The sequence below is a fragment of the Urocitellus parryii genome, chromosome 2 (genome assembly GCF_045843805.1).
Source record: "Urocitellus parryii isolate mUroPar1 chromosome 2, mUroPar1.hap1, whole genome shotgun sequence".
NCBI classification, from domain to species: domain Eukaryota; kingdom Metazoa; phylum Chordata; class Mammalia; order Rodentia; family Sciuridae; genus Urocitellus; species Urocitellus parryii.
The window spans coordinates 104,755,497-104,781,488 of NC_135532.1; the positions used below are offsets into that span (position 1 = coordinate 104,755,497).

Here is a 25,992-nt window from a genome sequence, read left to right on the forward strand (position 1 = left end):
TGGGCTGTGTGTGACGCACTCTGACCGTCAGTTTTCCATGTCTTCTCTTTAGGAAACCTTACCACCCTAAACTGGAAGCTTTCGTGAATCACATGTCCAAGGGATCAGGATCCTCTTTCGAAAGCCCCTTGAACTCTATGCCGCTCTACCCCAACCATGCCCTGTGTGAGATGGGGGAGCTCACGCAGACAGGTACGTGACCCCCCCACCCCTCCCTCATCCACATAAGGAGCCGATACTCTGGGTGAGGTGCTGTGGGGCTCAGAGGGGAATCAACCCTCACCTCGAGGTGCTCCCAAGACTCCCAGGTAGCTTATAAACATCTGCTTTCTTGATATTAAAAATGACTATTCTTACTGCAAAAGCGATGCATGTTCAGGAAGAGAATTGACAAGACTTTAAAACCAAAAGAAAGCACCAGAGTGTCACCAAGGAAGCAGACCCTGAGTGGTAAATTTCTTCCTGTGGGTGTGTGTGTGTGTGCACGCACGCACAGAGCAGTATGTCACTAACACACTCTGACCCGCTCTGTGACATCAGAATATTTGACGAGCATCTTGTCCTGTCATTTAATGTTCATCCCGTGACCGTGATGGCCGCACACTGCTCCACCCAGGAGGGGCCGTCGCTTACCTGACCAGTCTCATGTTCTTACATCTTGCAAATCAAACTGCTGCTTGAATGTAGCAGACCTCAGGGAGCCACGGTATGGCGATTCCCACTGCACGGGGAGGATGTTTGGGCTCCTCACAAAGCCACCTCTGCCTCTATGGCCTGGTCGTACCACTGTACAGTCAGGTCACCATCAGGGGAGGTCACTGAGTTAGCTGCAGGGTAACATTTGCTGGGAAGTAAAGGAACTGATTCTCTCCCTGGCAGTTCAGGGTCCTGGTTCTTCAGTCTGAGACCTCAAAGGACCTTTGTGCAGCTACCAGCCTCCATGGGGATATGGAGAGGCCTGACACCATGCTCTGAACCCTTGTTCTGTCAGTATCTTGGGGCTTCTGTTTAGATGGAAGGAGGGTCTTTGTCCTAGAGTTGGGACTGCTGGGTTTTGCCAGATGTTCAAAGCCACAGCTCTTGAGGGAGTGACGGCAGGTGACAGAGGGGCAAACAAGGCTCTGGAGGACTTGCCTTAGCCAGAGAGTTGGGTTCAAAGCCTTTGGCAGTCAGTACCACGTGCATGACTTCTGTGTGAGTTTAGAACAGGGCTTCTCATCCTGCTGGATCCACTACCCCCTTTCCTTCACAAATATTTTATTCTCCCTCAAATATCCTGAAGTGAAAGTTCTAAATAATATAGCCCTTCTAGATACTCAATTTTTTAAAAAAAGTTCTCTCAGGGCCCCAGCTGTACCAAGCAAAAGGAAACTATGTTCTCTGTGTCTATCAAGTATAAATGCTTGGGAACTGCTACAATAGGAAATAGAGTAATCAAGTGTCCTCCCTGAATATGCCTTGGTGACCGTGACAGTTACAAATGCAGATGATTGAGACCTCATGTTAGTTTGTGGATTCTCTGACAAGTTCTGATCAGAACAAAGTACAGACATCCCTTAATTTACATCTCCTCTCTGGAAATTCAGTGGATGTTAACGTTACACAAAAGTCATTTTATGTTTGTAGACACAAAAAGCCAGAGTTATATTCTAGACTAAAATGTTTGAACAGGTTTTCTCCAAGGGAGTATCTTGTGGTACATTCAGATGTTGTGTGGGACAGAACAGTTGACCCATGTGAAGAGTGTCTAGCCCCCTGTCCCCACCCACGAGGTCCCAGGAAGGCCCTTCCCCCATATTGTGCTGACTCTAGCCTGTGGCCCTCCCTGAGGACAGGACCTCGCTTGCTGAGAACTGCTGGTTACACTGTCTAGTTGTGAACATCAGAAACCAAGTCAAGTGAAAAGTGAAATTTATTATAAGAATTCAGGGGTGACTCAAAGAGTCCAAGGGCAAGAATGTGTCCAGACCTCCAGAGACTGGGACTGGGAGTAAAAGGCTGTCTCACCCCTGCCTCTCACTGTGGCTTTTTGCTGGGTGTCTGCCAACTAGTAGCAGTAAGAGCCACACCCAGGGATGAATGTACAAGGCCAAAAGCTTGAGAGAGAGACTCCACTGAGGTCCAAGGGGGTCAAGATGACAGAATAACTGTGCAGAGAGCCGAGGGGGCAGAAGGCCCAGCCTGAGGATCCAGCCTGTGGCCCAGGCTAGGCACAGGAGGAGCTCACACACTTAGAGGCAGTCATTCATTTGGACTTTTCTTCTCAACTGATGTATCATCATCTTTGTTCTGTCAATGAGCATTACTCTGGGAATCATTTTTTCAGGACCATTTACTCCTGTTCCTTCATTCTCTTTAATGGTCACTTTTATCTTCTATTTTAAATATCTTTAAAAATGCATGGCTGTCGTAAGAGTCATTTTTTCCTGGCATATTTGTGGCACCCCACAGTGACTGCGTCAGATGGCTCCTCGGCGCCTGCTCTGCTCGATAGGCCCTGGTGGTGACTGAGCTGGCAAAGCCAGTATGAGCAAGGCCCTCTCTGTGCCTGTCCTAAAGGGATCCCTGGGGCTGTGTTACAGGGCTGGGGCCTTTCAGGAAACTAAGGCAGCACAAAGGTCCCCCTTCAAACCCTGATTCTTGCATTCAAGTCAGAAGGAGTTCAGACATGCCACTCAGAGAAACAGGAAAGAATTTATTGGAAGGGAGGGGCAAGGGAGAGAGTGGCTCCTCTCAGAGAGGAGAGGGACAATGTGCCTCTCCTGCCCTCCAGTTTTATTGGGGGACCCAGAGAAATTTCCAGAGAGTCCCTCCTAGGTTCACCTCTTGACCTTTGGCAGCATGTGACATCAGACTTTCAAGTCACACTGTCATGACAATTCTAGGTCACTTTGGCCATGCTGACCAGTTCTAATTGTATTCTTTTTGTGTGTGTGTGTGTGTGTGTGTGTGTGTGTGTGTGTGTGTGTGTTTTGTGTTTTTTTAAATTGGTTGTTCAAAACCTTACAAAGCTCTTGACATATCATATTTCATGCATTAGTTTCAAGTGAGTTCTCCCATTTTTCTAATTGTATTCTTAACCATAAATTCTTACAGATTTTCTGGTTAGGAGGAATTACCCTTATCTTCCTGAATTCCAGGATTTGACGGTAACTTGGGTTTCTTTTATCAACATTATCTCTGGCCTGAATTTCTCCTGCGGGTAACAGGTAGTTTGCTGAGGAATGTGACAGATCCTGTCCACTTAGGCCAGGCAGGGCTGCAGATAAATTGCTTCTTGGAAAAGAGAGCATGTGGGGGTCGGCACAGGGGGGCCATTTCACAGAATGATTCCCTTAACCTCATGTTCCCCCACTCAAGTCTGTCTGGCCCCACTTGAGTGGCCACTCAAGTCAGTCTGGCTACTCCAGAACAACACACATGGAGAGAACTAGAAGCTGGAAGAGAACTGCAGCTGGAAGCTGCAGGTCTTAGGCAGTCAACACAGGCCTTGAAGTCAGACCTGTGAAATGGGCCTCCTGTTCTCTTCCCAGCGGGTCTAGCAGTAAATTAAATTAGATAATATGTGTATCGAGTGCCTCCCAGGGTTCTAGCCTGTGGCAGGCTCTCCAAAAGTGCAGCTGATGTTGTCACAGAGGTCCCACAGCACAAGGTAACAGGAAGGAAATACTAATTGGAGCTGGGAGAGGCAGAAAGGCAGTAGATGGAGCCAGGTGTTGGCTGGGGGCCTCTCTAGGCATTGAAAGTTGTATGTGGAGGGGAGAAGCCCTAAATGACTAGAACTTCATATTTCTGCATGAAAATGTAGGGGAAAGCACAGAGCAAGGGTTAAGAGCACAAAACTGGGGCCACATGGGGCCCTAACTTTTGTCTGAGTGGCTCAGGACTTTCGTTTCCTCATTTATCAAATAAGGAAAATGGGAGTAATGATGTAATATGCCTTCTTTATTGGGTTTTTGTGGAGGTGAGAAAGCCCCAGCACACAGTTAAGTACTCCACCTTGAATATACAATCTACTCAGATTTTTCATATTCATCATTCATGGTTTGCCTTTGTTTGCAAACCATTTTGCAGATGCCCAACTCAGGTCTCTGGGGGAATTCTGCTCTCAGTGCTCTCCATTCACAGGGGGACCCAGAAACCTTTGTGCTTGTGGCCGAGCTAATGCCCTTCCAGTCCAACACACTGCCCCTGTCTCAGGCTTTCCAGCCTAAGTTGCCTGGTCTTGGCTGGAGTTGTCCAAACTATTTGGTATCTAAATAGTGACGTCACTGGTCATGGGGCCCGTGTGTGGCTCATGCCCTCCGAGGGTTTACACCCATTACTGAGATCACGTTCCCTCACATCCTGCGGACTGGAGGAAGGGCTTGCTTTTGTCTTGGGCTGCCTTCCCCTGCTTGAAAACAAATCTTTTTCATTTTTCTTTGAAGTGAATTTATTGTGCCATGGCATTGCAAAACGAAAATGATACTCAACTGTCAATGTAAAGTCCATGCTTCTACCCATGTCCCATCCACTCTCATTTCTGTGTCCCCATCATTCCTGGGAAACCCTTGGTGTTAGTTTCTTGTCCACCCTTGCAAAGTCTCTGTATGCAAAATGCAGCCTCTGTGTTTTCCTTCTTTTTTTTTTTTTTCTTTAAGGAGCACAATAAACATACTTTTTTTTTTTTTTAAGGAGCACAATAAGCATTCCTTTTTTAAAATATTCTCCTGGATGTCTGAAAGATCATTCCAAATCATACAGAGCACATCCTTGTTGATGAGCAGATCTTGACAGAATGTCCCCAACAGGTTAGCAGAGAGCCTTTGGTTGGGTAGTCTGAGAGAAAGAGTCAAGGAGGGAATGTCTGCTGGCAGCGAGGGACAACCAGCAGTCGTCTCCACCTGACAGATTCTGGGGAGCCATCCCCACACACAGGACTGCTGTATCCCAGGCAGGAGGGAGAAAGCTGTCCTTGGATCATGCCAGTCACAGCCTAGATGACCCCCGGCTGGGCGATTAAGACTGTCAGAATGCTGTGGAAAGGCGCCAGCCCAGCAGGAGGGAGGGAGGCAGAACAGAACGTCTTGTGCTCCCCCAAAAGCCATGCCCATTCCACTCAACATCCCCCATCCCCCCGCGATGAACCCTCATTACCAGCTGGTGTGAGCCCGTTCCTGCAGTCCCTGCACTGTAGGGACACATGCTCCGTCCCATTGTCTTACATTCCAGATCTCCCCTCGCCACCGCCACCATTCCCCTTGTTAAGCTGGTGGTAAGGAAGGCCTTTGTCACCCTGTGTTTCAGGAGTCGTGCAGCATTTGCAGAATGGCCAGCTGCTGGGGGACATCTACCTAAAGAAACACAAACTCCTGCCGAGTGACTGGTCCCCGGACCAGCTTTACCTAGAGACCACGGGAAGGAGCCGCACCCTACAGAGCGGGCTGGCCTTGCTCTATGGCTTCCTCCCAGATTTTGACTGGAAGAAGATCTATTTCCGGCACCAGCCAAGTGTGCTCTTCTGCTCCGGAAACTGCTATTGCCCCGTGAGAAACCAGTATCTGGAAAAGGAGCAGCGTCGCCAGTACCTCCTGCGGTTGAAGAACAGCCAGCTGGAGCAGACCTATGGGGAGATGGCCAAGATCGTGAACGTCCCCACCAAGCTGCTCCGGGCTGCCAACCCCATCGACTCCATGCTTTGTCACTTCTGCCACAACGTCAGCTTCCCCTGCACCAGCAGCGGCTGTTTCGACATGGAGCACTTCAAGGTGATCAAGATGCACCAGATCGAGGATGAGAAAGAGAGGCGCAAGAAGAGACTGTACCTGGGGTACTCGCTGCTGGGCGCCCACCCCATTCTCAATCAAACCATCGATCGGATGCAGCGCATTGCCGAGGGCAGGAAGGACGAGGTCTTTGCCCTCTACTCTGCCCACGACGTCACTCTGTCACCAGTTCTCAGTGCCTTGGGCCTTTCGGAAGCCAGGTTCCCGAGGTTTGCCGCCAGGCTCATCTTTGAGCTCTGGCAAGACAGAGAAAAGCCCAGCGAACATTCTGTGCGGATTCTCTACAATGGAGTCGACGTGACATTCCACACCTTCTTCTGCCAGGACCACCACAAGCGTTCTTCCAAGCCCATGTGTCCTCTTGAGAACTTGGTCCGCTTTGTCAAAAGGGACATGTTTGTGACCCTGGACAGCAGTAGTACTAATTATCATGATGCCTGTCACAGGGAAGGAGTCTAAAGATACATGGTACAGCCTACATTGGTACCGAGGGCTGGCAGGGTTCTCTTCTACTTCTGTCTGTTGGTAAAGGTACGAGAATATTGATTTTTAAAGGTGAAAACTTGCGTTTTGGAGCCACAGAGGCGGTCCAGGCTGAACACTAAGCACATGTTCTAAGTTGGTACGTGAGTTACTCAGTACACAATAGCCAGTACACAGGAAGAAGGAGGTACTGTTTCATAGCCAGACCACTCCGAATGCCAGGTTAATAGTCACTATCCAAAGTTGCCAATCAAAGTTTGTATTCCTTTGGCCTGCCGTAGAACCAGCAAACCTTAGCCAAATTTTCTTAATCTTGGACACTTTTACCTCGTCCTTGTCCAATGAAAAATTTCCAGAAGGGATTTGTCTAAAACAGGGGTTGGCCAATGTTTTTCCATAAAGAGGCAGAGAGAGAGGCAGAGAGTAGATATTTTACACCGTGCAAAAGGCCACACATCTTCTCTGTCACTTCTCAACTCTGCCCTAGCAATGCAGAGCAACCAGAGACAACACAGAAAGAAGTAAAGTGTGGCTGTGGGCACAGGCCCTACAAAACAGGCGGTGGCCCATGGTGGCTCACAGGGTATAGTGTGCTGACCCCTGATTTAAAATCAGGCTGTACTATAATTGCACTCTCAGCACTTTGAGAACCAGCTGAATACCAAGAATTATTCGATGGTTCCTCCAGTAACTTCTGCTAGAAACACAGAATCTGGTCTGACACTATAACAAAACATCAAATCTGAACAAACCATAGAGAAATGACTAGAATAATACTTGATGTTCATGATGATTGTGGTACAAGATAGTTTTAAGTATGTTTGAAATATCTGTCTGCTGTAGTCTTTTTGCTGTGTATGCTGAAATTTTTGTATTCCATTTAGTATTTTTATAGTCTGGGAAAATATTTTCTAAGACCAGTTTTAGACACGCTCTTATTCCTATAGTAATATTCAATTTTCTCTATCTGCTTAGTGGTTGGAAGAAGGCCAGAAGCTGAATTCAGGCACTTTTTTCCAAAAGACTAATGATGGCTCATTCCTTTTGACAAGTCCTAGAATTGGATCAATTTTTAAATCATTTTCATCAGTTTCAAATGGCAAATTCCAATTGATTTTTAAATACGTTTTTAGAACTTTGTTACTAGATAATTAATCTTTCTAAGGTATTTTATATATTAGAAGCAATTATTATTAAATCTGTGATTTTGAAATAATGGTGCTAGTTCTCTTCAAAGAAATGTAAAGTCCAAGTGAGATCTCCAGTGTCAGTAGAATTCCAGCCCCTTCTTGATTTTGTCCAATGTTGCATTTGAACACATCTGTTTCTATAAATAAATTTTTGAAGAATACTTTTCCTTTGCAACTAGTGTGTACCCATAAGTCACTCAAGTTCTTTCCAAGTGAGAAACAATATTTTTAAAATGTATCTTACCTGCTGTGTTTAGTGCTGAGAATCATATCCTCTCTGGAGCATTTAAAGCCTCTTCAGATTTCTTGCACCCACTTGCAATATATCTGAATTAGACCTGCTAAAAGACAACTTGAAGATTTAAAGATAAAAGCAAATTAGAAGACTTTAAAAAAAAAAAGGCAATTCTTGCCAGGCATGATTGTACCCGCCTACAATCCCCGTGACTCAGGAGGCTGAGGCAGGAGACTGCAAATTCAAAGCCAGCCTCAGCAAGTTTATAAGGCCCTAAGCAACTGAATGAGACCCTGTCACAAAATGAAAAATAAAAAAGGCTGGGGATGTGGTTCACTAGTTAAGTGCCCCTGAGTTCAATCCCTGGTATAAAAAAAAAAAAAATCAATTCTTAACATCTGTCAGTAAAAGTATATGTTTTGGCTATGACAATATCAAAAATGAAGGTAATGTTTATCTCCTGTGACTGCATTAAAATATGCTCCCCAGTCTCAGTTGTAAGCCACGTCATTCCATGGCAAAGACAGAAAACACTGACCTGAGGTTGAGGGGCGTAATCTTCAATTTTGAGGCCACAGTCTAATGGCTTAATTCATGACAACTCTGGGTATGTACATGTATATATTTACCTTTCTTGGTTTTATGATTAAAATCAATACATGCATACTGGAAAATAATCAAACAATACTGAAAAGCAACTGCAGAAGTGACATTTTCACTTGTCAGAGGGGAAAGAACAAGGCTCAGACTCCCACTGTGGTCTTTCAACACACTGTGGAAACCAGGTGTGTGCAGGTTTTCCCCACACAGCAAGGAAGCAGTCAGTTCTGCCGCTGGGTGTTCAATCCTGTCCTCAAACTTATTACCTGGCGATGGTGTCAGATCCCGTGGGTTGAGGGTTCAGTTCCCAGGACCACCCCACACACACTGCAGATGCCCATGGCAAACCTCAGATGGTTTTACCTGTGCTTCTGACTGACCCACTATAAATTGGGGCTCTCACCATCCCCCTTCTTGGATTCAGTTAATTAACACGCTCAAGTGATTCACAGAATCCAGGGAAGTGTTTATTGATTTATTATTAAGGACATTACAAAGGCTACAGATGAAGAGGATGAGGTAAGGGGGAAGGGGCCAGGAGTTTCTGTGCCCTGTCCTGGCCTGCCACCTTCAGGAACCTCCATGTGTTCAGCTATCTGAAAGTTCCCCAACCTTCCCTTCCTTTGAATTTGATGGAAACTTCTTTGCATAGGCATGACTGATTAAGTCACTGGGCACCAGTCATCAATTAACATTCAGTTCATCTTCCCTTCCTGGAGGTTGGGGAGTGGAGCTAAAAGTCCCAACCCTCTAATCATGCCTCGGGCTTTCTGCGGAAGCCATCTAGGGGCTGCCCACGGTCAGCTGTCTCACTGAAGTAGGCAAAAAAGAAACTAATGCTTTGAATATTCCAAGGGCTTTAGGAGAAAATGGGGACAAAGACCAAATATGTATTTCACAGAATTACATTCTCTAGTTCAACCTCCAGAAATAACACTATGAATTGTTTGACAAATATTTTCCTGGAAATTTCTATATAAAAGCAGAAATATATATAAGTTAAAAATAGGAACAAAACCATTTTGTAGTCTTCTATGACTTGCTTCTGTTAAAATATATATATATTTTTTTCATTACCTGGTTTCCTTTAACAGTACGTCTTAGAAGTCTTTCCCATTGACTTGCTCCCCTTAACAGTGTATTAGAGGTATTTCTATGTTGAAGTAGCTACGATATAAATGAGACATATTTTTAAGTCGCATTAAAAATGCATGAAATTGAAATTTAAAGGCATTGTATTAAAACAGGACCATAAGGCTTTGCATAGAATGAAGCAGGGGCCAAAAGCCTTACTGATTTTCTAGCCCAAGTGAGCAGTTTTCAGTGGAGCTACAGGTACCAATCAACAGGAATATTCTTTCTCTAACTTCCCTTTGAACAGGACTGAAGAACTTAATTATAGACTATCAATAATTAATAGCCTTTCAAATAGACAGTTAAACTGACATGGGGGTCTTCGTGGGTGTGGCAGAATTAGATTTTCTGGAAGATGTAGGCGATTCCTTTTCCTGGAACTCTAAGGCCGATGGAGGGGGAGCAGGGTAGCACAGTTGTTTTTCTCTGACTCTTTAGGAAGCCTCTGACCAGCCAGCAGTGCTGACCAGGCTGGGTGCCCTAGAGAGTTAAAACACAACCACAAATAGACAGCAGAAACAGCTGGGCTCTACTTGGAAGTCCTGGCTTTACTAGCATAGAGGCCAGCACAGAGGCTGGCCTGGACACCAGCTCCCTCCCAATGCTCAAGGCCACTGACCTGAATGTTTGGATTGTGTTGGTGGCTCTCAGGAGCCAGCTCAGATGAGTAATAAGAGCTTCTGCTTAAGAGGAACCGGCTAAATTCATCAGCATGGCTGGTCAGGCCTTCCTGGATTCTGACACCCAACTGCCAGCTAAGACTGGCCTCCATGAGGAAGAGGTGTGGCTGGGGAAAAAAAGCGCTTTACTTACACTATTCCATTTAATCTTTGCAATAGACCTTCCAGATAGAATATTTGCTGGTGCATATCAATGAACACCAAAACCCAGTGAGGTGATGGCAGTAGTGTATTTAAGTGGTTAGAATTATTCCAATTCTGCATGAAGCCATCTGTGGCTTGCTGATTTTGTTAAGGACTACTTAATGTAAAAACTTACCTAGGCAGTGGTGTTATATTCTTCTCAACCACTAGGGGACAAAATCAAAGACCGGTTTTGTTTTCAGGGCCCTTTTGCATCTGCAAAGGTGGTTTGGGGATGTGTTGTAATAAATAGGTTGACCAGCTGTCCCCGTTTGCCCCACTGAGGAGTTTGCACAAATGCAAGACTTTCAGTGCTAACACCTGAAAAAGTCCAAAGCAATCTAGAAAAAGCTGACGACTCTAGTGTTATATGTTGAGACAAAAGTCACGTACTACTGTAGGGCTGGGATTGTGGCTCAGTGGCACAGCACTTGCCTAGCATGTACGAGGCACTGGGTTCGATCCTTAGCACCACATAAAAATAAACAAAATAAAGGTGTGCTATCCATCTACAACTACAAAAAAAAAATTCTTTTAAAGAGGTACTACTATGATTTCCACAGTATAGAAAGGGGAAGCATAATGGAGTCTCTAGTCTGAGGTGCCACATAGGCAGCAGAGCTGAGGACTCAAGCTATGTCCTCTTAACTTGAAGGATCATATTCCTAAGCAGGATGTATGATATGTGTCTCTGAACCATTACAGTCTATTTGGTTACATGCAACAGAGACACCTGAATACAGTGGTCTAAACAAATAAAGCCTTTCATTTCCTTCCATGGCTCCATGACGCCATCAGAAACCCAGATTCCCAAGGACATCTCACAGTTCAGAATGGGGGTCCCTTGGCAAAGAAGTCTTGCAAAATATTAACACTACTTATTAATGCTGTTCCAAATTAAATCAGCACCACTTACTAAGGAAGAAAGGGGAAAGCAAGTTCTGGGTAGAGAATTGGCAGTGAATGCCTCTCTTAAAAGCCACCCAGGACAGCTGGAGGTGTGGTAGATGCTGTCCCACCCAGACCCCCACTTCAGGACTTCTCGCCTTAGTTGCTGGCAGTGTGCAGCTGCCAGCCTTTTAGGGAATTGCCCTGGTGAAGAGAGCCATCGGCGGAAGGAGGCGTGCAGGGATTTAAAGGCCTGGAGACAACCTGAAGCGCCCCCTGCATCAGAGTTCTCTGGGGTGGGCTGAGGCTTCTGCCCCACGGTGCTTCCTGCACAGTGGTGGCTCCGAGCACTCCTGGTAAACTTCCTGCACACACACCTGGGAACTGACCTGCATGGAGGACAAGTAAATCCTAGGAGACACACCTCTGCTCACCTGGCAGGAAACTGGAGTATGGCAGGGAAAGGGCTAATGTACCTATTGATGACACATTTCTCCTTTTGTCACTGCCTTTAAGAGGTCTACCATTTTTTTTTTTTTTAAGAAAGAGTGAGAGAGAGGGAGAGAGAGAGAGAATTTTAATATTTATTTTTTAGTATTTGGCGGACACAACATCTTAGTTTGTATGTGGTGCTGAGGATCGAACCCGGGCCAGACGCATGCCAGGCGAGCGCGCTACCACTTGAGCCACATCCCCAGCCCCTAAGAGGTCTACCATATTGTCTAAGCTAAGTACAGCTGGCCTCTACAGCCACAGATTCTGCCAACCTCAGCTTCCATCAACTGTGGATCAAAATTATTGGGGGGAAAATGTCCTGAACACGTGTAGGATTTTTCTTGTCACTGTTCCTTAAACAATGCAATATAACAATGGCTCACATTGTAGTAGATACTATAAATGACCCAGAGATAATTTACAGTGTGTTGGGGAATATGCATATTTTATATGCAAATGCTATACCATTTTATATGAGAGACTCAAGTACCTGCAGATTTGGTATCTGGGGGTGGAGGAGGTCCAATCCCCTGTGGATACTGAGAAGTGACCATCTGCACATGTGAAGCAGTAGGAGATATTTTGTTCTGGCCAGTTCTCAGTTAACGACAGAGGCTTTTATACCAAGACTTACCACTTATTGAACACACACCATGGACTGGACACTGGCTAAACCTTCAACTGATACAGCTTGCATCTCACAGTATGAGTGACCATTGGAAGTAGGCCTTTATTATCCTCATCTTACAATAAGGAAACTGAGGCCCAGAGGTAGATGGGTACCCAGGATCACACAGTCAGTAGGAATTGGAAGACCCAGGGCCAGAACCCGATCATCCCAGACTACCAAGCTCTCCCAGGCCCCTCTAGCGCACACTTCCTCTCCCCCATGACTCCATGGCCCCGGCCCCACAAGTGAATAAGTGAAAATTGACACTGAGGCTACAGTGAAGGGTCCATTCCACTCTAGAGAAAGATCCCTTTCCTGCAGCTTTGTTATGGATGTTCATATTTATGGCTCCTCCATTACTTTTCCCACTTCCCCCCCCCCAATACAACATTTCCAAGAAAGTAGGATCATCTTAACAATGGATTATCTTAGTCTGGGCTCCCCTAAAAGTAGAGTCTGAGGGAAAAAAAAGCTTAAGTGTGGGTGATCCCCTAAGGAATATGATCCCAGAGAGCAGGAATGAAGGACAGGGGTGAAGAAGAGTTGGAGGGAATGCCATTGAGTTGACCACCCCATGGGTGACTGGCTGCTTCAGCCCCAGGACCTCCTGAGGAGCTCCTGAAGTATGTCTCAGAACTATTCACTGGGGGAAGAAAGGGGAAAACATTTGCCTACTGGCTCCATCCACAGCATATCAGAGAAGCCCCAGGGAAGGAAGCAGGAGATTCCAGATGCTATCAGATTAAGGTCTGTGTGGAACTGGTCACCCATAGCAATGGCTGGAAAGACAGAGGACTGGAAGTGGAGTAGAGATATGTTTGACATGCAGGGTGAACCAGCGTTTGCTGAGTTTTAATGTGCTGGCTCATGAGAGGGATTAAAAAGGCAGTTGGGGTGAGACCAACTGGACCCAGTGTGTGTGTGTGTGTGTGTGTGTGTGTGTGTGTGTGTCCTTGCTAAGCTTGAAGATCATGTACACAGGTGGAGATAAGAACTCACTCCTTCTGGCCACCAGAGGGAGCTTCAGTTTGCTGGGAAAGAAGCTGCTTCTTGAGTGGTAAACAAGAACAGAGAAAGTAGAGGGTATTTGGCGGCAGCGGCCTGAATGAGCCAAGACTGATGGCAACCAAGAAAGGGACATTCTCATCTACTTAAAGTGAGGTTCTTAACCAGGGCCCGATAGATGGGCCTCAATTTTGCTTTCATTATAGTGTGGCTTTAAAGATGATTGCTTGCCTAGGAAGAGTTAATAGCTTTCACTGGATTCTCAAAAAGAATCCAGCACACAAAAATGTGTTAAGAATGAATGCTCTGGGAAGAATCTCAGCAAACACATTCAGATAGGCAAAGCCTCATCTGGATTCAAGCCTCATTTCTCCATCCTTCCCATCAAGCCAGGGTGGCAGGAAGGTGGCTAAGAGAGAGAAAAGATTAAGTGGCTGTTTTGTGTGTGAAATTTCCAGACAGGCCTAAGGAAATTAACCTGGGTTTTTCTTGCCTGGAAGCTACACTTAGCCCAAGATGGCACAAGATCTCTAAGCTGAGATGGACTCATTTATCAGGACCTTTGTTTGGGGCAGGAAGTATGTGTATGTGATCACAGATAGCTATGTGGTTTTGTATATTCACACACCAGTGTGTTCACCAGGTGTCTTAGTCTGTTTCCAGCTGTTATTACAGAATGCCAGAGACTAGGTGATTTACAAGGAAAGAAAATTATTTGATTTGTGGTACTGGAGGCTGAAAATCCAAGATCGAGGGACAACATCTGATGAGGGCTGTTCCTGCATCCTAGCATGGTGGCAGGCATCACATGGTGAGAAGGCATGTACAAGAGAGCAAGAGGTCAAACTCACTTTTATAACAAATCCACTGGAGATAACTAACCTGCTTCACAGAAAACGACATTCATTCTAATCACCAGTGATTAGTCCCACTTCCCAAAAGCATTGCATTAGGGGTTAAATTTCCAACACACGAAATTCGGAGGACACAAGCAATAGCATAAGTGTAGGTATGTGAGCAATGGGCTGTGAAGGAATGGCCTTTGTTTGGGTCAGTATGTATGCACCTCAATGTTTTGTGAATGATTTGCACATGTGTGCTCACCCATGAGTCCTTCAGGTCTTTTAATGAATTGAGACAGATTATGAATAAGAATTTCACTGGATAAGAATATCCGCAGAGATGCTGCTCTCACCAGAAATCTGGGAATTCTCCATGCCTCTCTCCCTGATCCCTTATCATCCGCTCAGTCCATACCACCCCATCATCACCTTTCCATCACTGCTCCCTGGACTACTGCTCAGTCCTAATGGCCTCCCCTCAACCCTTCTGGGAAGCCAAAGTGGGGTCAAATGAAGTTTGGGTCACAAGCTGCCTTCCAGACACCAACAATGGCTTTTCTCGGCCTGGGGATACGGCGCATCTGCTCCTGCGACTCGCGGGCTCTTTCGAGGTCGCAGTGGTGCTCACTGAGGCCTGAGCCCTGCTTCTCGGGGCTCCCAAGGCCCCGGCCCTGGACGCGTCAATCCCTCCGTCTGGTCCTGTCCTACGCCTCAGGTTTGGCCTCAGAGGCCTTGTGTCCTCGGGAACCTACAGCCCTGCCCATAAGTCCCCATCGCTAGGATTAGCACAGGCTGCGGTAATGGCCGCATCACGGGCAAAAACTGTCCGTCACGTCCCACTCGATAACCCCTCCCCACCCAACCCGGAGCCAGAGACACCACGATTCCGAGTCGGGCACGTCTCTCGCCCACGCAGCAAGGCCACGGAAACGCGCCTGCGAGCGGGGAACAGAAGGAACTACGACTCCCAGGATCTTCTTGAGCAGGACTCCATTTCCCAGAAGGCTGCGCGGGGCGTCAGCCCCAGAACGGCCTGCGTTTTCGTAGACGGAAGGTGGAGCGAACCTAGCGGTGGAGGCGGTTTCTGGAGGGTTGCAACCGTACGGGCTTCTGCGGAGTGTCTACCTCCAGGGGTCGCTCGTGAGTCAGAGAAACCCGGACTTTGGAAGGAAGGGACCGGCCGCTTCCGATCTTAGCTGCGAGGCGTCGCGGTGCCTTGTGGCGCACGAGGCTTGCCCCAGTGTCTCCCCGCGGCGGGTGCAGGCTCCCTGCGCACCCACAGGCGTCTCCAGCGGGTAGAGGCCGATGGCCGGACGGCTTCGGGCCTCCCTAACCCCAACGCATTTCCTGTTGACTTCCTAACTCAGACGCCCATATCCCACGGCATTTTTTCCCAATTGTAGCGGTGGCTGCAGGAGGCTTGGGTGCAGGCAGAGGGGACTGGTGTGGAGAGTAACTGGGAGGAAGCAGATCTGTGGTTCCTGTTCAAAGAACACAGATTTCCTGGGTCCTCGGTCCACTCAGGTCATATTCTCAAATGCCCGGGTACTAGAGGTTGTCAGCCTTCTTCCAAGACCTCCAGACCCAGTTTCACAGTCTCATTCCTCATACTCCAGCCTAAGTAGGCCCCTGGGCTATTTTCACTTTTCTCCTTGCTCAAAGCCTCTGGCAAGGAAGAAAGGAAGGAAGGAAGGGAGGGAGGGAGAAGAAAGGTACTAGATTGTGAAATAGGAAAGTTGAGATACAGGGGTGAGAGAGTGAGAGGGAATGAGACCTATCTTCTCCATCACTGTATCTCAGGGTTTTTGTTTTTGTTTTTGTTTTTTTAAGGGAGAGAGAGAATTTTTTTTAATATTTATTGTTTTAGTTTTAGGCGGACACAACATCTTTATTTTATTTGTATGTGGTGCTGAGGTTTCTTTATGAGAAAGACAACCTATAGTAATTTAGTGTCTATCTAAATATTTTAAACTGTGCACTCATCCAATCCCTCCTAAAGAGTGACAACCACTAGCAAGAGTGTACTCTATCAGACAGGTACATTAGGTACAGACTTTCCAGAGGTTAACTTCCTCTGTTAGCAACAACAACATGGCTTTTCCTCCAGTGTACAGTGGATTTGCTTTATGAATATTTCCTCTTTTGTCACATAGAATATTAAAGGACATATAGTCAAAGTTCAATATTGAGTAAAACAAATGCTCTTCATTAAGGATGTTCTTAAGTGAAACTGACTTCCCCACCCCCCATCCTTGCAAGTATACCATCCCTCCCTGAGTGGAGATCCCTAAGACGCTTCTAGGGCATCTATGATATCAAAATCTTTTCCACAATAATATTAGTTATTTGCATTTTTCACTGTATTGACATTTAAAGTGGTGGTAACAGCGCTGGCGTTAGTGGTTGCAGAGGAGACAGCAGGAGAGGTGCTAAGAAAGAATGTAAGACAGGAAAATAATTAAATATTTTCACTGTGGTTTTGGTGAATACAACATCTTTATTTCATTTTTATGTGGTCCTGAGGATCAAAGCCAGCACCGCACCCATGCTAGGTGCTAAGAAAGAATGTAAGACAGGAAAATAATTAAATATTTTCACTGTGACAGGGCCTCACTAAGTTGCTGAGGCTGTCCTTGAACTTGTGATCCTCCTGCCTCAGTCTCCTGAGTTTCTGGGATAACAGGTTTTGGTGAATACAACATCTTTATTTCATTTTTATGTGGTCCTGAGGATCAAAGCCAGCACCGCACCCATGCTAGTCCTGAAGATTGAACCGATTGCCTCATATGTGCAAGGCAAGTGCTGTGCCACTGAGTCACAACCCCAGCTCCTCATTGTGATATTAATTTGTATTTTAATATTGGCTGATGATGATATTCAGCATATTTTTATGTGCTTATTTGCCATTCTTTGGTAAAGTATCAAATCTTGTATGCTATTATTTATTGGGGTATTTGTTTTTCTTATTTATTAAGTTTTAAAAGTTCTTTTTATATTCTGGATACAAATTCTTTATCAGATTTATGATATTTTGTCCCAGGCTGACATGTTTTACATTCCCCTAGCAGTGTCTTTCAAATAACAGATGTTCTTAATTTTGATGAAATTCAATTTACTAATTGTTCTTTAATGCACTTTTGGTATCATATCTAAGAACTCTTTGCCTAACACCAAGTCACAGAAGTTAGCTCCTATTTCCTTGAGGAGGTTTATTGATTTAGGTTTTACACTTAGGAATATGACCCATTTTGAGTTAATTTCTGTATGTGGTACAAGGCGGAGGTAAAAATTCATCAGTTATTGTATATGGGTTTTTAGTTTTCCAGCAACATTTGTTAAAAATGAACATTGTCTCTTTGCTGAATTGCCTTTGTACCATTGCCAAAAGAAGTTTTCTGTGTACATGGATCTATGTTAGCCTCTATTTTGTACCATGATCTACTTGTTTATCTTTATATCAGTACCGCATTGTCTGAATTACTTTACGTTTGTAATAGTGTTTGTCTTATGATTTTTTTTTTTGCAAAGTTCTTTGGACTGTTCGGGGTCCTTTGCATATGCATTGGAAGTTTATAATCAGCTTACCTGTTTATACAAAACAGCCTGCTGGGATTCTGAGATATTGGATCTATGAATCAACTTGGAGAGAATTGACTTCTTAACATCATTGAGTCTTCCAACAAATGAACATGTTATTTCTTCCCATTTGTTTAGAATTTCTTTACTTTCTCTCAGCAATCTTTTAAAGTAGAAGTCTTGCATATCCCTTTCAAATTTGTCTTAAATATTTGACATTTTTGGTATTATTATAGTATGTTTAAAAAATTCAATATACAATTTTTCATTACCAACAGAATAATTCAGTTCCATATTTAGCTCTTGTATCATGCAGCTTTGCCAAACTCACCTTCTAGCAGTAGTTTTTTTGGGGGTATATTTCATTGGATTTTCCTATATAGATAACCTCATCATTTAAAAATATAGCTGGAATTCTTCCTTTCTCACTTGAATGTCAGTTTTTTTTTTCTTGCCTTATTAAAGTAAGCAGAATCTCTGGTATATCATTGGATAGAAATGATGGGAGTGGTCATCCTTATCTTGTTCCTTATATTAAAAGAAAAACATTAAATCTTTTTAAAATTATGTGTGCTGTTAAATATAGGTTTATTTTGTGGATTCTTTTTTATCAGAATGAGACTGTTGTATTCCTAAGGTTTTTATTGTTGTTGTTTTTGAACTAAGAATGGGTATTGGATTGTTATTATTTGTTTGCTAATATAATGATGTGCAATATGTTTTGAATGGCAAACCAGCTTTGAAATATTAGCATGAATCTCATTTAGTCATGAGGTATTATTCATTTTATATATTATTGTATTTAATTCATTTAAATTTTGCTTGGGAAAAAAAAAATAAATAAATAAATAAATAAAGTGGTGGTAAAATTACAAGTGCTGGCACCTTATCAGGAATCAATCAGTACAGTGGTGCCTATGATGTGACTATATTTTTCACTGGTATACTTATAAGGGTGGGGAATAGGGAAGCCAGTTTCACTTAAAAACATTTTTAATGAAACTGTAAAGAGTATTCACTTTATTCAATTTTGAACCGAGTACATGCCTTTTTAATAATCTGTATGACAAAATGGGAAATATTCATAAAGCAATTTCATTGCATACCAAGGCCCTATGTCTTGAGGTAAAGTAATCCCGTTGTTTTGAGTTGCTAGCTAAACTAGACCCTTTGACTTAAAAAACTGGTAAGAGATGTCTTGGATGTGAGTTTTTAGTAGAATTTTTCTAAAAAGTGAACAAAGTGAGGTCATCGCTAGAAGGAAACCAACTGACATGATTTAATGCCAAAGACAAAATTTGGACTTGCAAGAAAAAAATTAGAATTTTGAAAAGTATCTGCCACTATAAGCTTGACAGCTTCTTAAAAATTAAGACTTTTTGCGAATGAGTTTAGTGAGTTGAAAATTGAATAATGAAACATGCAAGTATTTAGAAGATCTGTATAATTCATTGTGTTAGATATCTTTTGTTGCATATCAAATTACCTTAAAACAATCAAGGTTTATTATCTGACAGTTTCTCTGGGTCAGGAATGTGTGAGCATTTACCTAGTAGTTTCTAATGCAGTTACAGTCAAGATGTCTGCTGGACTGTCATCCTCTAAATGCTTGACTGGTGCTTACCTGGCTATTGGTAGGAGGCCTCATTTCCTTATTGGCTGTTGGTAGGAGGCTTTAGTTTCTCACCATATGGACCTTTGTATAAAGTTTTGAGAATCTTCACAACGTGAAATCTGTTTTACCCCAGAGCATGTGATTCCAGAGAGAAGGAGCAAGATGAAACTCTCAGTGTCTTTTTATGATCTCAGAAGTCACACTCAGTAATTTCCACCACATAATCTTTTTATTAGAAGCATGTCACCATGTGCAGCCCACTATCAAAGAGAGGGGAATTGGGCTCCACCTCTTAAAGGGAGGAATATCAAAGGATCTCTGGACATATTTTAAAACACTACACTTAGGGAATCAGAATTTTCCAAATGATTTATGCATCATGTTACAAAAACATAATGCATGGGTAAGAAAATCTATTCTAAAATCCAGTCCTGTGGATTTTTAATGCGCTGGAATACAAAAAGTTCATTGATGTAGTTCTAGATTTCACATTACCACTAACCTTTAAAAAGCTATCATTTGTTGAATTTTAGTGTAGTATCAAAAGAGAATGCCCACAATTACATTAAAAAGACTATTAAAATACTCCTTCCTTTTCTTTTCTTCATGTACTTTAAAACATCAGAATGGACTGGAATCCAGCTGTCTTGTGTTAAGCTAAACAGTTAAAGAGATTTTAAAAAAAACATCTGGTACTTTGGGCCTGCGTGTGCATTGTTTGGCTCTAAATAATTTTGTGCACATTTCACACTTCTCTGAGTCTGTCTCTGTAATATATTTGCCTTGTAACCTGAGAGTCCCCAGACATCTAGCCACATATGCAGTCTCATCACATTGCAAATGCTCTCAGTTGGAAGCATACAAAGTTCCTGTTGTGGTTTGGAAACTAGGTGCCCCCTCAAAAGCTCCTGTGTTGATACAGGAATATTCAGAGGTGAAATGATTAGATTATGACAGTAGTGACCTAATCAGTCCATCTTAGTCTGAATGGACTAAACTGTAGGCAGATGGGTTGTGGTTGGAGGAGGTAGGTCATGGGTTTTCTCTAAAAGGGTTCATCTTCCCTGTGGCTTCTTCCCTGCTATCCGTTTGCTTCCCAGTTGCCATGGGGCAAGAAGCTTTCCTCTGCTGCTGCCCTTCTGCTGTGATGTTCTTCCTCACCTCAAGCCCAAAGCAATGGAGTCTGCTAACCGTGGCCTGAACCTCTGAAACTGTGAGCCTTTCTCTAAGCTGTTCTTCTTGTGTATTTTGGTCTCAGTGATGAAATGCTGAGTAATATAGTCACTCATGAAAAGACCTCTGCATCTGTCTTAGAATCAGGCAAGATGTCTATCTTATATGTCTTTGTCTACCAGATTTTCACCTAAATCCCTCATAATAGTAGATGTCTAGTAGGGGTTGTCTACCAGTTCTGCAAACAACCTTACTCAGAATCACTTAAAACCATTTTTTTTGGACCTCCTACAAGCATTTTTTAATGGCACCCCACAACAAGTGCAAAGGCAGGCCCCACACACCAGGCTGAGTGAGGGGACCCTCTCCCAGTGTGGTCACCCAGTGTGCCTCCAAAGTCCCCCTCTCTGTGAAGGGCCTGGGCCTATGAGAGCAGGGTTGCCTGATTTCTCTTTCCTCTTCTCTTAGTGGAATTTTCTTTGAAAAGAACAAATGGAGTAGCCAAATTACAAAAGGAGTCCAATGAACAGGCTTAAGTGGATATTTGAACAAAACCTAGTCTTTGACAACATGGAAGAAGGGGGAATGATCATTGGGTAGTCATACACAAAAATATCTTCCTCAGTTGTCTCTCTAAATGTGTATTTAAAAATTTTCCAAATAAATAAAACACTGTCAGTGTGATTAAAAAAGAAAAATAATGACTACAAGGGGGAAATTGACATATAAAACTAAGAAAGGTTGTCACCCCTTGAGGTATTTTAGGCAGATATGCTGATAAAAGAAGCAGACCTATTTCCTCATCAACCCACCATATTCCCGTCTTGCATATTTATAAAGTTTATAGCCTTTGTTGCTGAATGCTTTTCTTTTAACAATTTTTAAAAATATTTCTGCAAAGTTTTAGTTGGCTAATATGTCTGCATAACATTTTAAAGAATATTCAGTCTGTCTCAATATTCTGTCTCAACCTTTCTAATATTCAGTTAGAAGATAAGGGACATCTAGAAGAAAAAATATTCACAATATTTATAAAAGATTAAAAGAGTCTAAATAATTAAATATGAACAAAGAACATCAAATCAGAATCAGAAATAAGCAATAAGCATGCATGGAAAGATTTCCAGCATTACTAATAACTAAGAAAGTGCAAAATAATGCAACAGTAAGATGTTTATTTTTCACAAAGAATATTGTCCGATAGTGAAAAAGAGAAATAGTATTAGTGAACATGTATCTGAGATCAGCTCTTTTGTAGAGTTTAAAGTCAGGGTGAATGTAAGTTGGTACATTGTTTGTGGCAGGCAGTTTGGCTGTATTTATCGACATTAAAATGCAGGTGTTACCTTTGAGGTAGTTGGGAGCTGGGGAAAAAGGGGAAGGCCTGTGGGAATGGGAGGAACTAAAGGACTGGAATGTAAAGAGGGATCATGGGGTTGGGAGGGGTTTGGAATTGATGGAGGGTGAGGGAGAGGAACCAAGAAGCACTTGGCAGGTTTGGGAGAAATGAGAACGAATGAGCAGATTAACAACAACTATAGAAACTTGATGAGACAACCAGGAAGGGATGGGGTAGGACTGGCAAAGACTACAAATGTGAAATGGAAGCAATTGGCCACTGACACACAGGACCCATTAAGATTGAGCAAAGCACCTGGAGAAAAATGAGGTTTGTTAGCAACAGGAAACACTGATTTTCAAAGTCATACTGACTGTGCCTTGCATAGTTCTTTTACTTCCTCTCAAGGAGGCTCCGTTATTACATTGTAGCTTAGTTCTGAAAGCCAGTCCTAGAGCTTTGAAGGCTCCTTAGTTTCAAGCCTCATGGCCTACTAGTTTCATATTCCCCATGAATGATTTTTTTTCTCCTTTGATGCTGGGGATTGAACCCAGGACCTTGCACGTGTGAGGCAAGCATTCTACCAACTAAGCTATAGCCCTAGCCCTTCCCATGGCATCTTAAGGTACAAAATAAAACTTCAGCTGTCTTTAGTAGGAACTTTCTTTCTCTCAAAACTCAGTAAGCCTTTCCACCTTCTGGGAGGGTAGTAAGGAGGCTGTCTGTGTAGTAGAGTGCAGATATGCTTAAGGGGTACAGGTCCTGAGCCTCTCGGTTTCAAGTAGGTATTCCTTTAGAAAGCAGAGTGCCCTCTGGTCCACAGCTCTCTCTGCTTCAGACAGTTTCCCACACAGTGAATCACAGGGCAACCAGAAAGCAGGAATATGCAGAGGGCATGCTATTATGCATTGAACTGTGTCTCCCCAAAATTCAAATGTTGAAGCCCTAACTGCCAGTGTTTCAGAACGTGAGTGTATTTGGAAGTAGAAACTTCAAAGAGGTGATTAAATTCAAATGAGGTCATTAGGGTAGGCCCTAATCCAATATGACTGGTCTCCTTAAAAGGAAAGTTGGGGTCTGGGGTTGTAGCTCAGCAGTAGAGTGCTTGCCTAGCACGCGTGAGGCCCTGGGTTCGATCCTCAGCACCACATAAAAATAAATAAATAAAGTTATTGTTAGGTATTCTGTCCAACTACAACTAAAAAATAAATATTAAAAAATAGGAAAGTTGGACACACATGAGACGTGCTAAGGATGTGGGCACAAAGGAAAAGACCATGTAAAGAGGCTGCAAGAAGATGGCCATCTTCAAGCCAAGAAGAGAAGTCTCAGAAGGAAGTGAACCCTGCCAACACCCTGATCTTGGATTCCAACCTCCGGAAATATAAGAAGATAAACTTTTGTTGTGTGAGCCACCCAGTGTGTGGTATTTTGTTTTGATAGCCCTAGAAAACTGATGCAAGCCCTCAAGTCTGAAGGCTGGGGCCTTGGGAAAATAGATATTAATTCACGTCTTCTGGTTAACTCTCACTGGGATTGTTTGGAAATATTCCCTTGTTGTGCGGGGGCTCTGACCCAGGAAACAGATTTGAGATCCTGGCAGTGGAAGAAGATGCAAGATACAGTTAGGATACTAGACATGCTTTATTCAGAAGTGGCAACAGCTTCCAGCTTCAGTGTTAGCCCCCAGCCAGTTCCATTTTGCCCCCCAACAGCATCAATTCCATATTTTTCCCTTTTTATATACAGTCCAAACAAAGAAACACTGCCAATAGACTATATCGGTGGGCACATGCTCACAAATGTTTATGGCCTCAAGTATGTGCACTGAATCAGAGTGTGTCTGAGCTTGACTAAACACTAACCATAACATAGCCAATTCATGGCCTTGGCTACATAATAAAAACATAACATAGCCCGCCATAAGCCTCTGTGAGGGAACCTAACTAGAGCCATTTGGATCTGCCCCAACACTCCATAAGTGTGAAAGAGTCTCTGTTACACCCCCATATTCATTTTTACTTAAGTATGAAATGGAAAGTTTCATTTTCCACCCCTCTAAAAAGTTCCTGGGTTGAGCCAGTTACCAGTAGTGAATTGGTTTATAAAGCGAATGATGCCCGGCAAATCAGGCTGGGTCCCTCAGTTACCGTGTCTTCTAACTGTGTTCAAGGATTTGGTCCTTGGCTTGGTGAATTCAAAACTTTTTAAATTCAGATCCAAGCAAATAATTTCCACACTGATTCTAAGTAATTTGTTGAGATTCACTGGTTAACAATAAGAAGACTGAAATACTCACGGTAGACTAGTCCTCAACAAAGTTTTTCCATCAGGAAGAGCTAAGTGAAGACCAAAAAATAATGCTACCTTGGAAAGATTCTTGTTCTTTAGGACTCACTGAAAGGTTGCATTCCACGGAGCCCTTTCTTTTGCTTTTCTGGGAAGCCATGGGTTTACTGTGCTCTGAGGTTCCAAGGAACCTTATATCAGAAACCCTGAACTGAAGTATTTTGATTAGTTGTTTATATACCTGCATTTCCCATTAGACTAGGAGCTCTAAGAAGGAAGGGATGTGTCTTACCTATTGATTTACTTTCTGTAGTATCTAGGCTACATACAGCATGTGTTTAAAAACTAAACAAAACTAGGAGAACAAATGAATGAATGAAATTATGATGTCATATGTCTTTTCTAAGGGACATTAATTCTCATCACTAAACTATCTCCAAACCATAAGCCAGGAAGAATTATCCCTGGGAGAGTTTACTAGAAGCAATGTGTTTCCTATAGACCTAGATGCCTATCAACTAATCCTCCTGACCTGGGCTCGAGATAATCAACACACGTCACTTTGGGGTTTGCTCACCTGTGTTCACAGACACTCTAAACAGACGATCTCAGCTGGCGGCCTGACCCAGTTCTCCAGAACAAGGTTGGGGATTTGAATGGGGTCATGTAGACTGATAGTAAATATCCAGCTGGATAATCCAGGGACATGAACCCAATATTTAGAGGCCAGAAGCCATGAAAAAATAAAAAATTCAAGAAGCTGATTCCTAGGTAAGTCTCAACAGCAGAGGGTCTGTGCTCCTTGTGAGGGCAAAATGGGAGTAAGTACAGATGGCCTGAACCTCAAATGTAGATGCTTACATGGTCTTACAGACTAGGCAAAGGATGAAGGAGCAGGTGACAGCTTGTTGTCCCATTGGAAGTTTCTTTGGGCCTTGTATTCTAAAGAAACTTGCCACATTCAGCAGACCCAAGCTTCAAGATTGCGTCTTTCTTTGCAGAATCCCTGCCTACATTCCAGTTGGTTATTTGACATGTCTCCTTCGTACTGCTGAATTCTGAGCTCCATGAAGGCAAGCTCACTGCTGTATCCCCAGTCCATCACCTAGGACAGTGGGACTCAGTAAGTATTTGGTGAATGGATCAGCAAATAAATGCATGAGCTGATGCATGTGTGGTTAGACAGGTGAATGAACAAATCTGTATTGATCCGTTTTACAGCGGGCTTTCCTAGTTCCCTCAGCGTTTTGTCGTGCTCTTTGTGATAGGTTTCTTTGTCCAGCCACCTGCTCCTTGATAGCCCTGAAAGCCCTTAGTCATTTGCCTCAAATACCTTACCTTTGGAGACTAGCTTCTTATTAACTAAACCGTTGCACCATTCGCTCCTGTAGCCTTAAATTAATTTGGGTTAATTCTTAACTGTTTCCCTTCTGTACATGTGTCATTTAATGGTTTGCCTTTATCTGATTTTCCCCAATTTCCTGTGCATTGTGGTTTTCTAACAGGAGCTCTCTAGCCGAGGCCTCAGGCAGCCACACCAGATGAGTGTGGGCACTTGAGCTTTCTAGGAGGCCTGTCCTGCTGCCCTGGGTCTCACCCAAATGGTGTCCATCCAAACACTCCACCCAGGGTTGTTTATGTTGCAGAAGGAAGAATGACCTCCCCAGAACCAGTTGTTGAGGAAAAGAAGGACTATTGATATAGCCAGAGTCCCAGAAGAAGATCACTCTGCAACAGCTACAGGTGGGTGATAGATTTTTCCTCCAACTAGTAAAGCTGTCCACCTTAGCTTTCTTTTCCATGGATTCTATTAGTGTATTTTCTATA

At 43.6% G+C, this 25,992-nt stretch overlaps 1 protein-coding gene across 1 annotated transcript in view; it reads left to right on the forward strand.

Moving 5' to 3' along the window:
• Nucleotides 1-7,537, forward strand: part of Pxylp1 (2-phosphoxylose phosphatase 1) — a 58,332-nt gene extending 50,795 nt beyond the window's left edge. The window contains exons 7-8 of the mRNA XM_026385018.2: nt 53-192; nt 5,290-7,537. Of these exons, the coding sequence (XP_026240803.1) occupies nt 53-192; nt 5,290-6,227 (1,078 nt within the window). The 3' untranslated portion in view covers nt 6,228-7,537. The remainder of the gene's footprint in view (nt 1-52; nt 193-5,289) is intronic.
• The last annotated feature ends 18,455 nt before the right edge of the window (nt 7,538-25,992 follow it).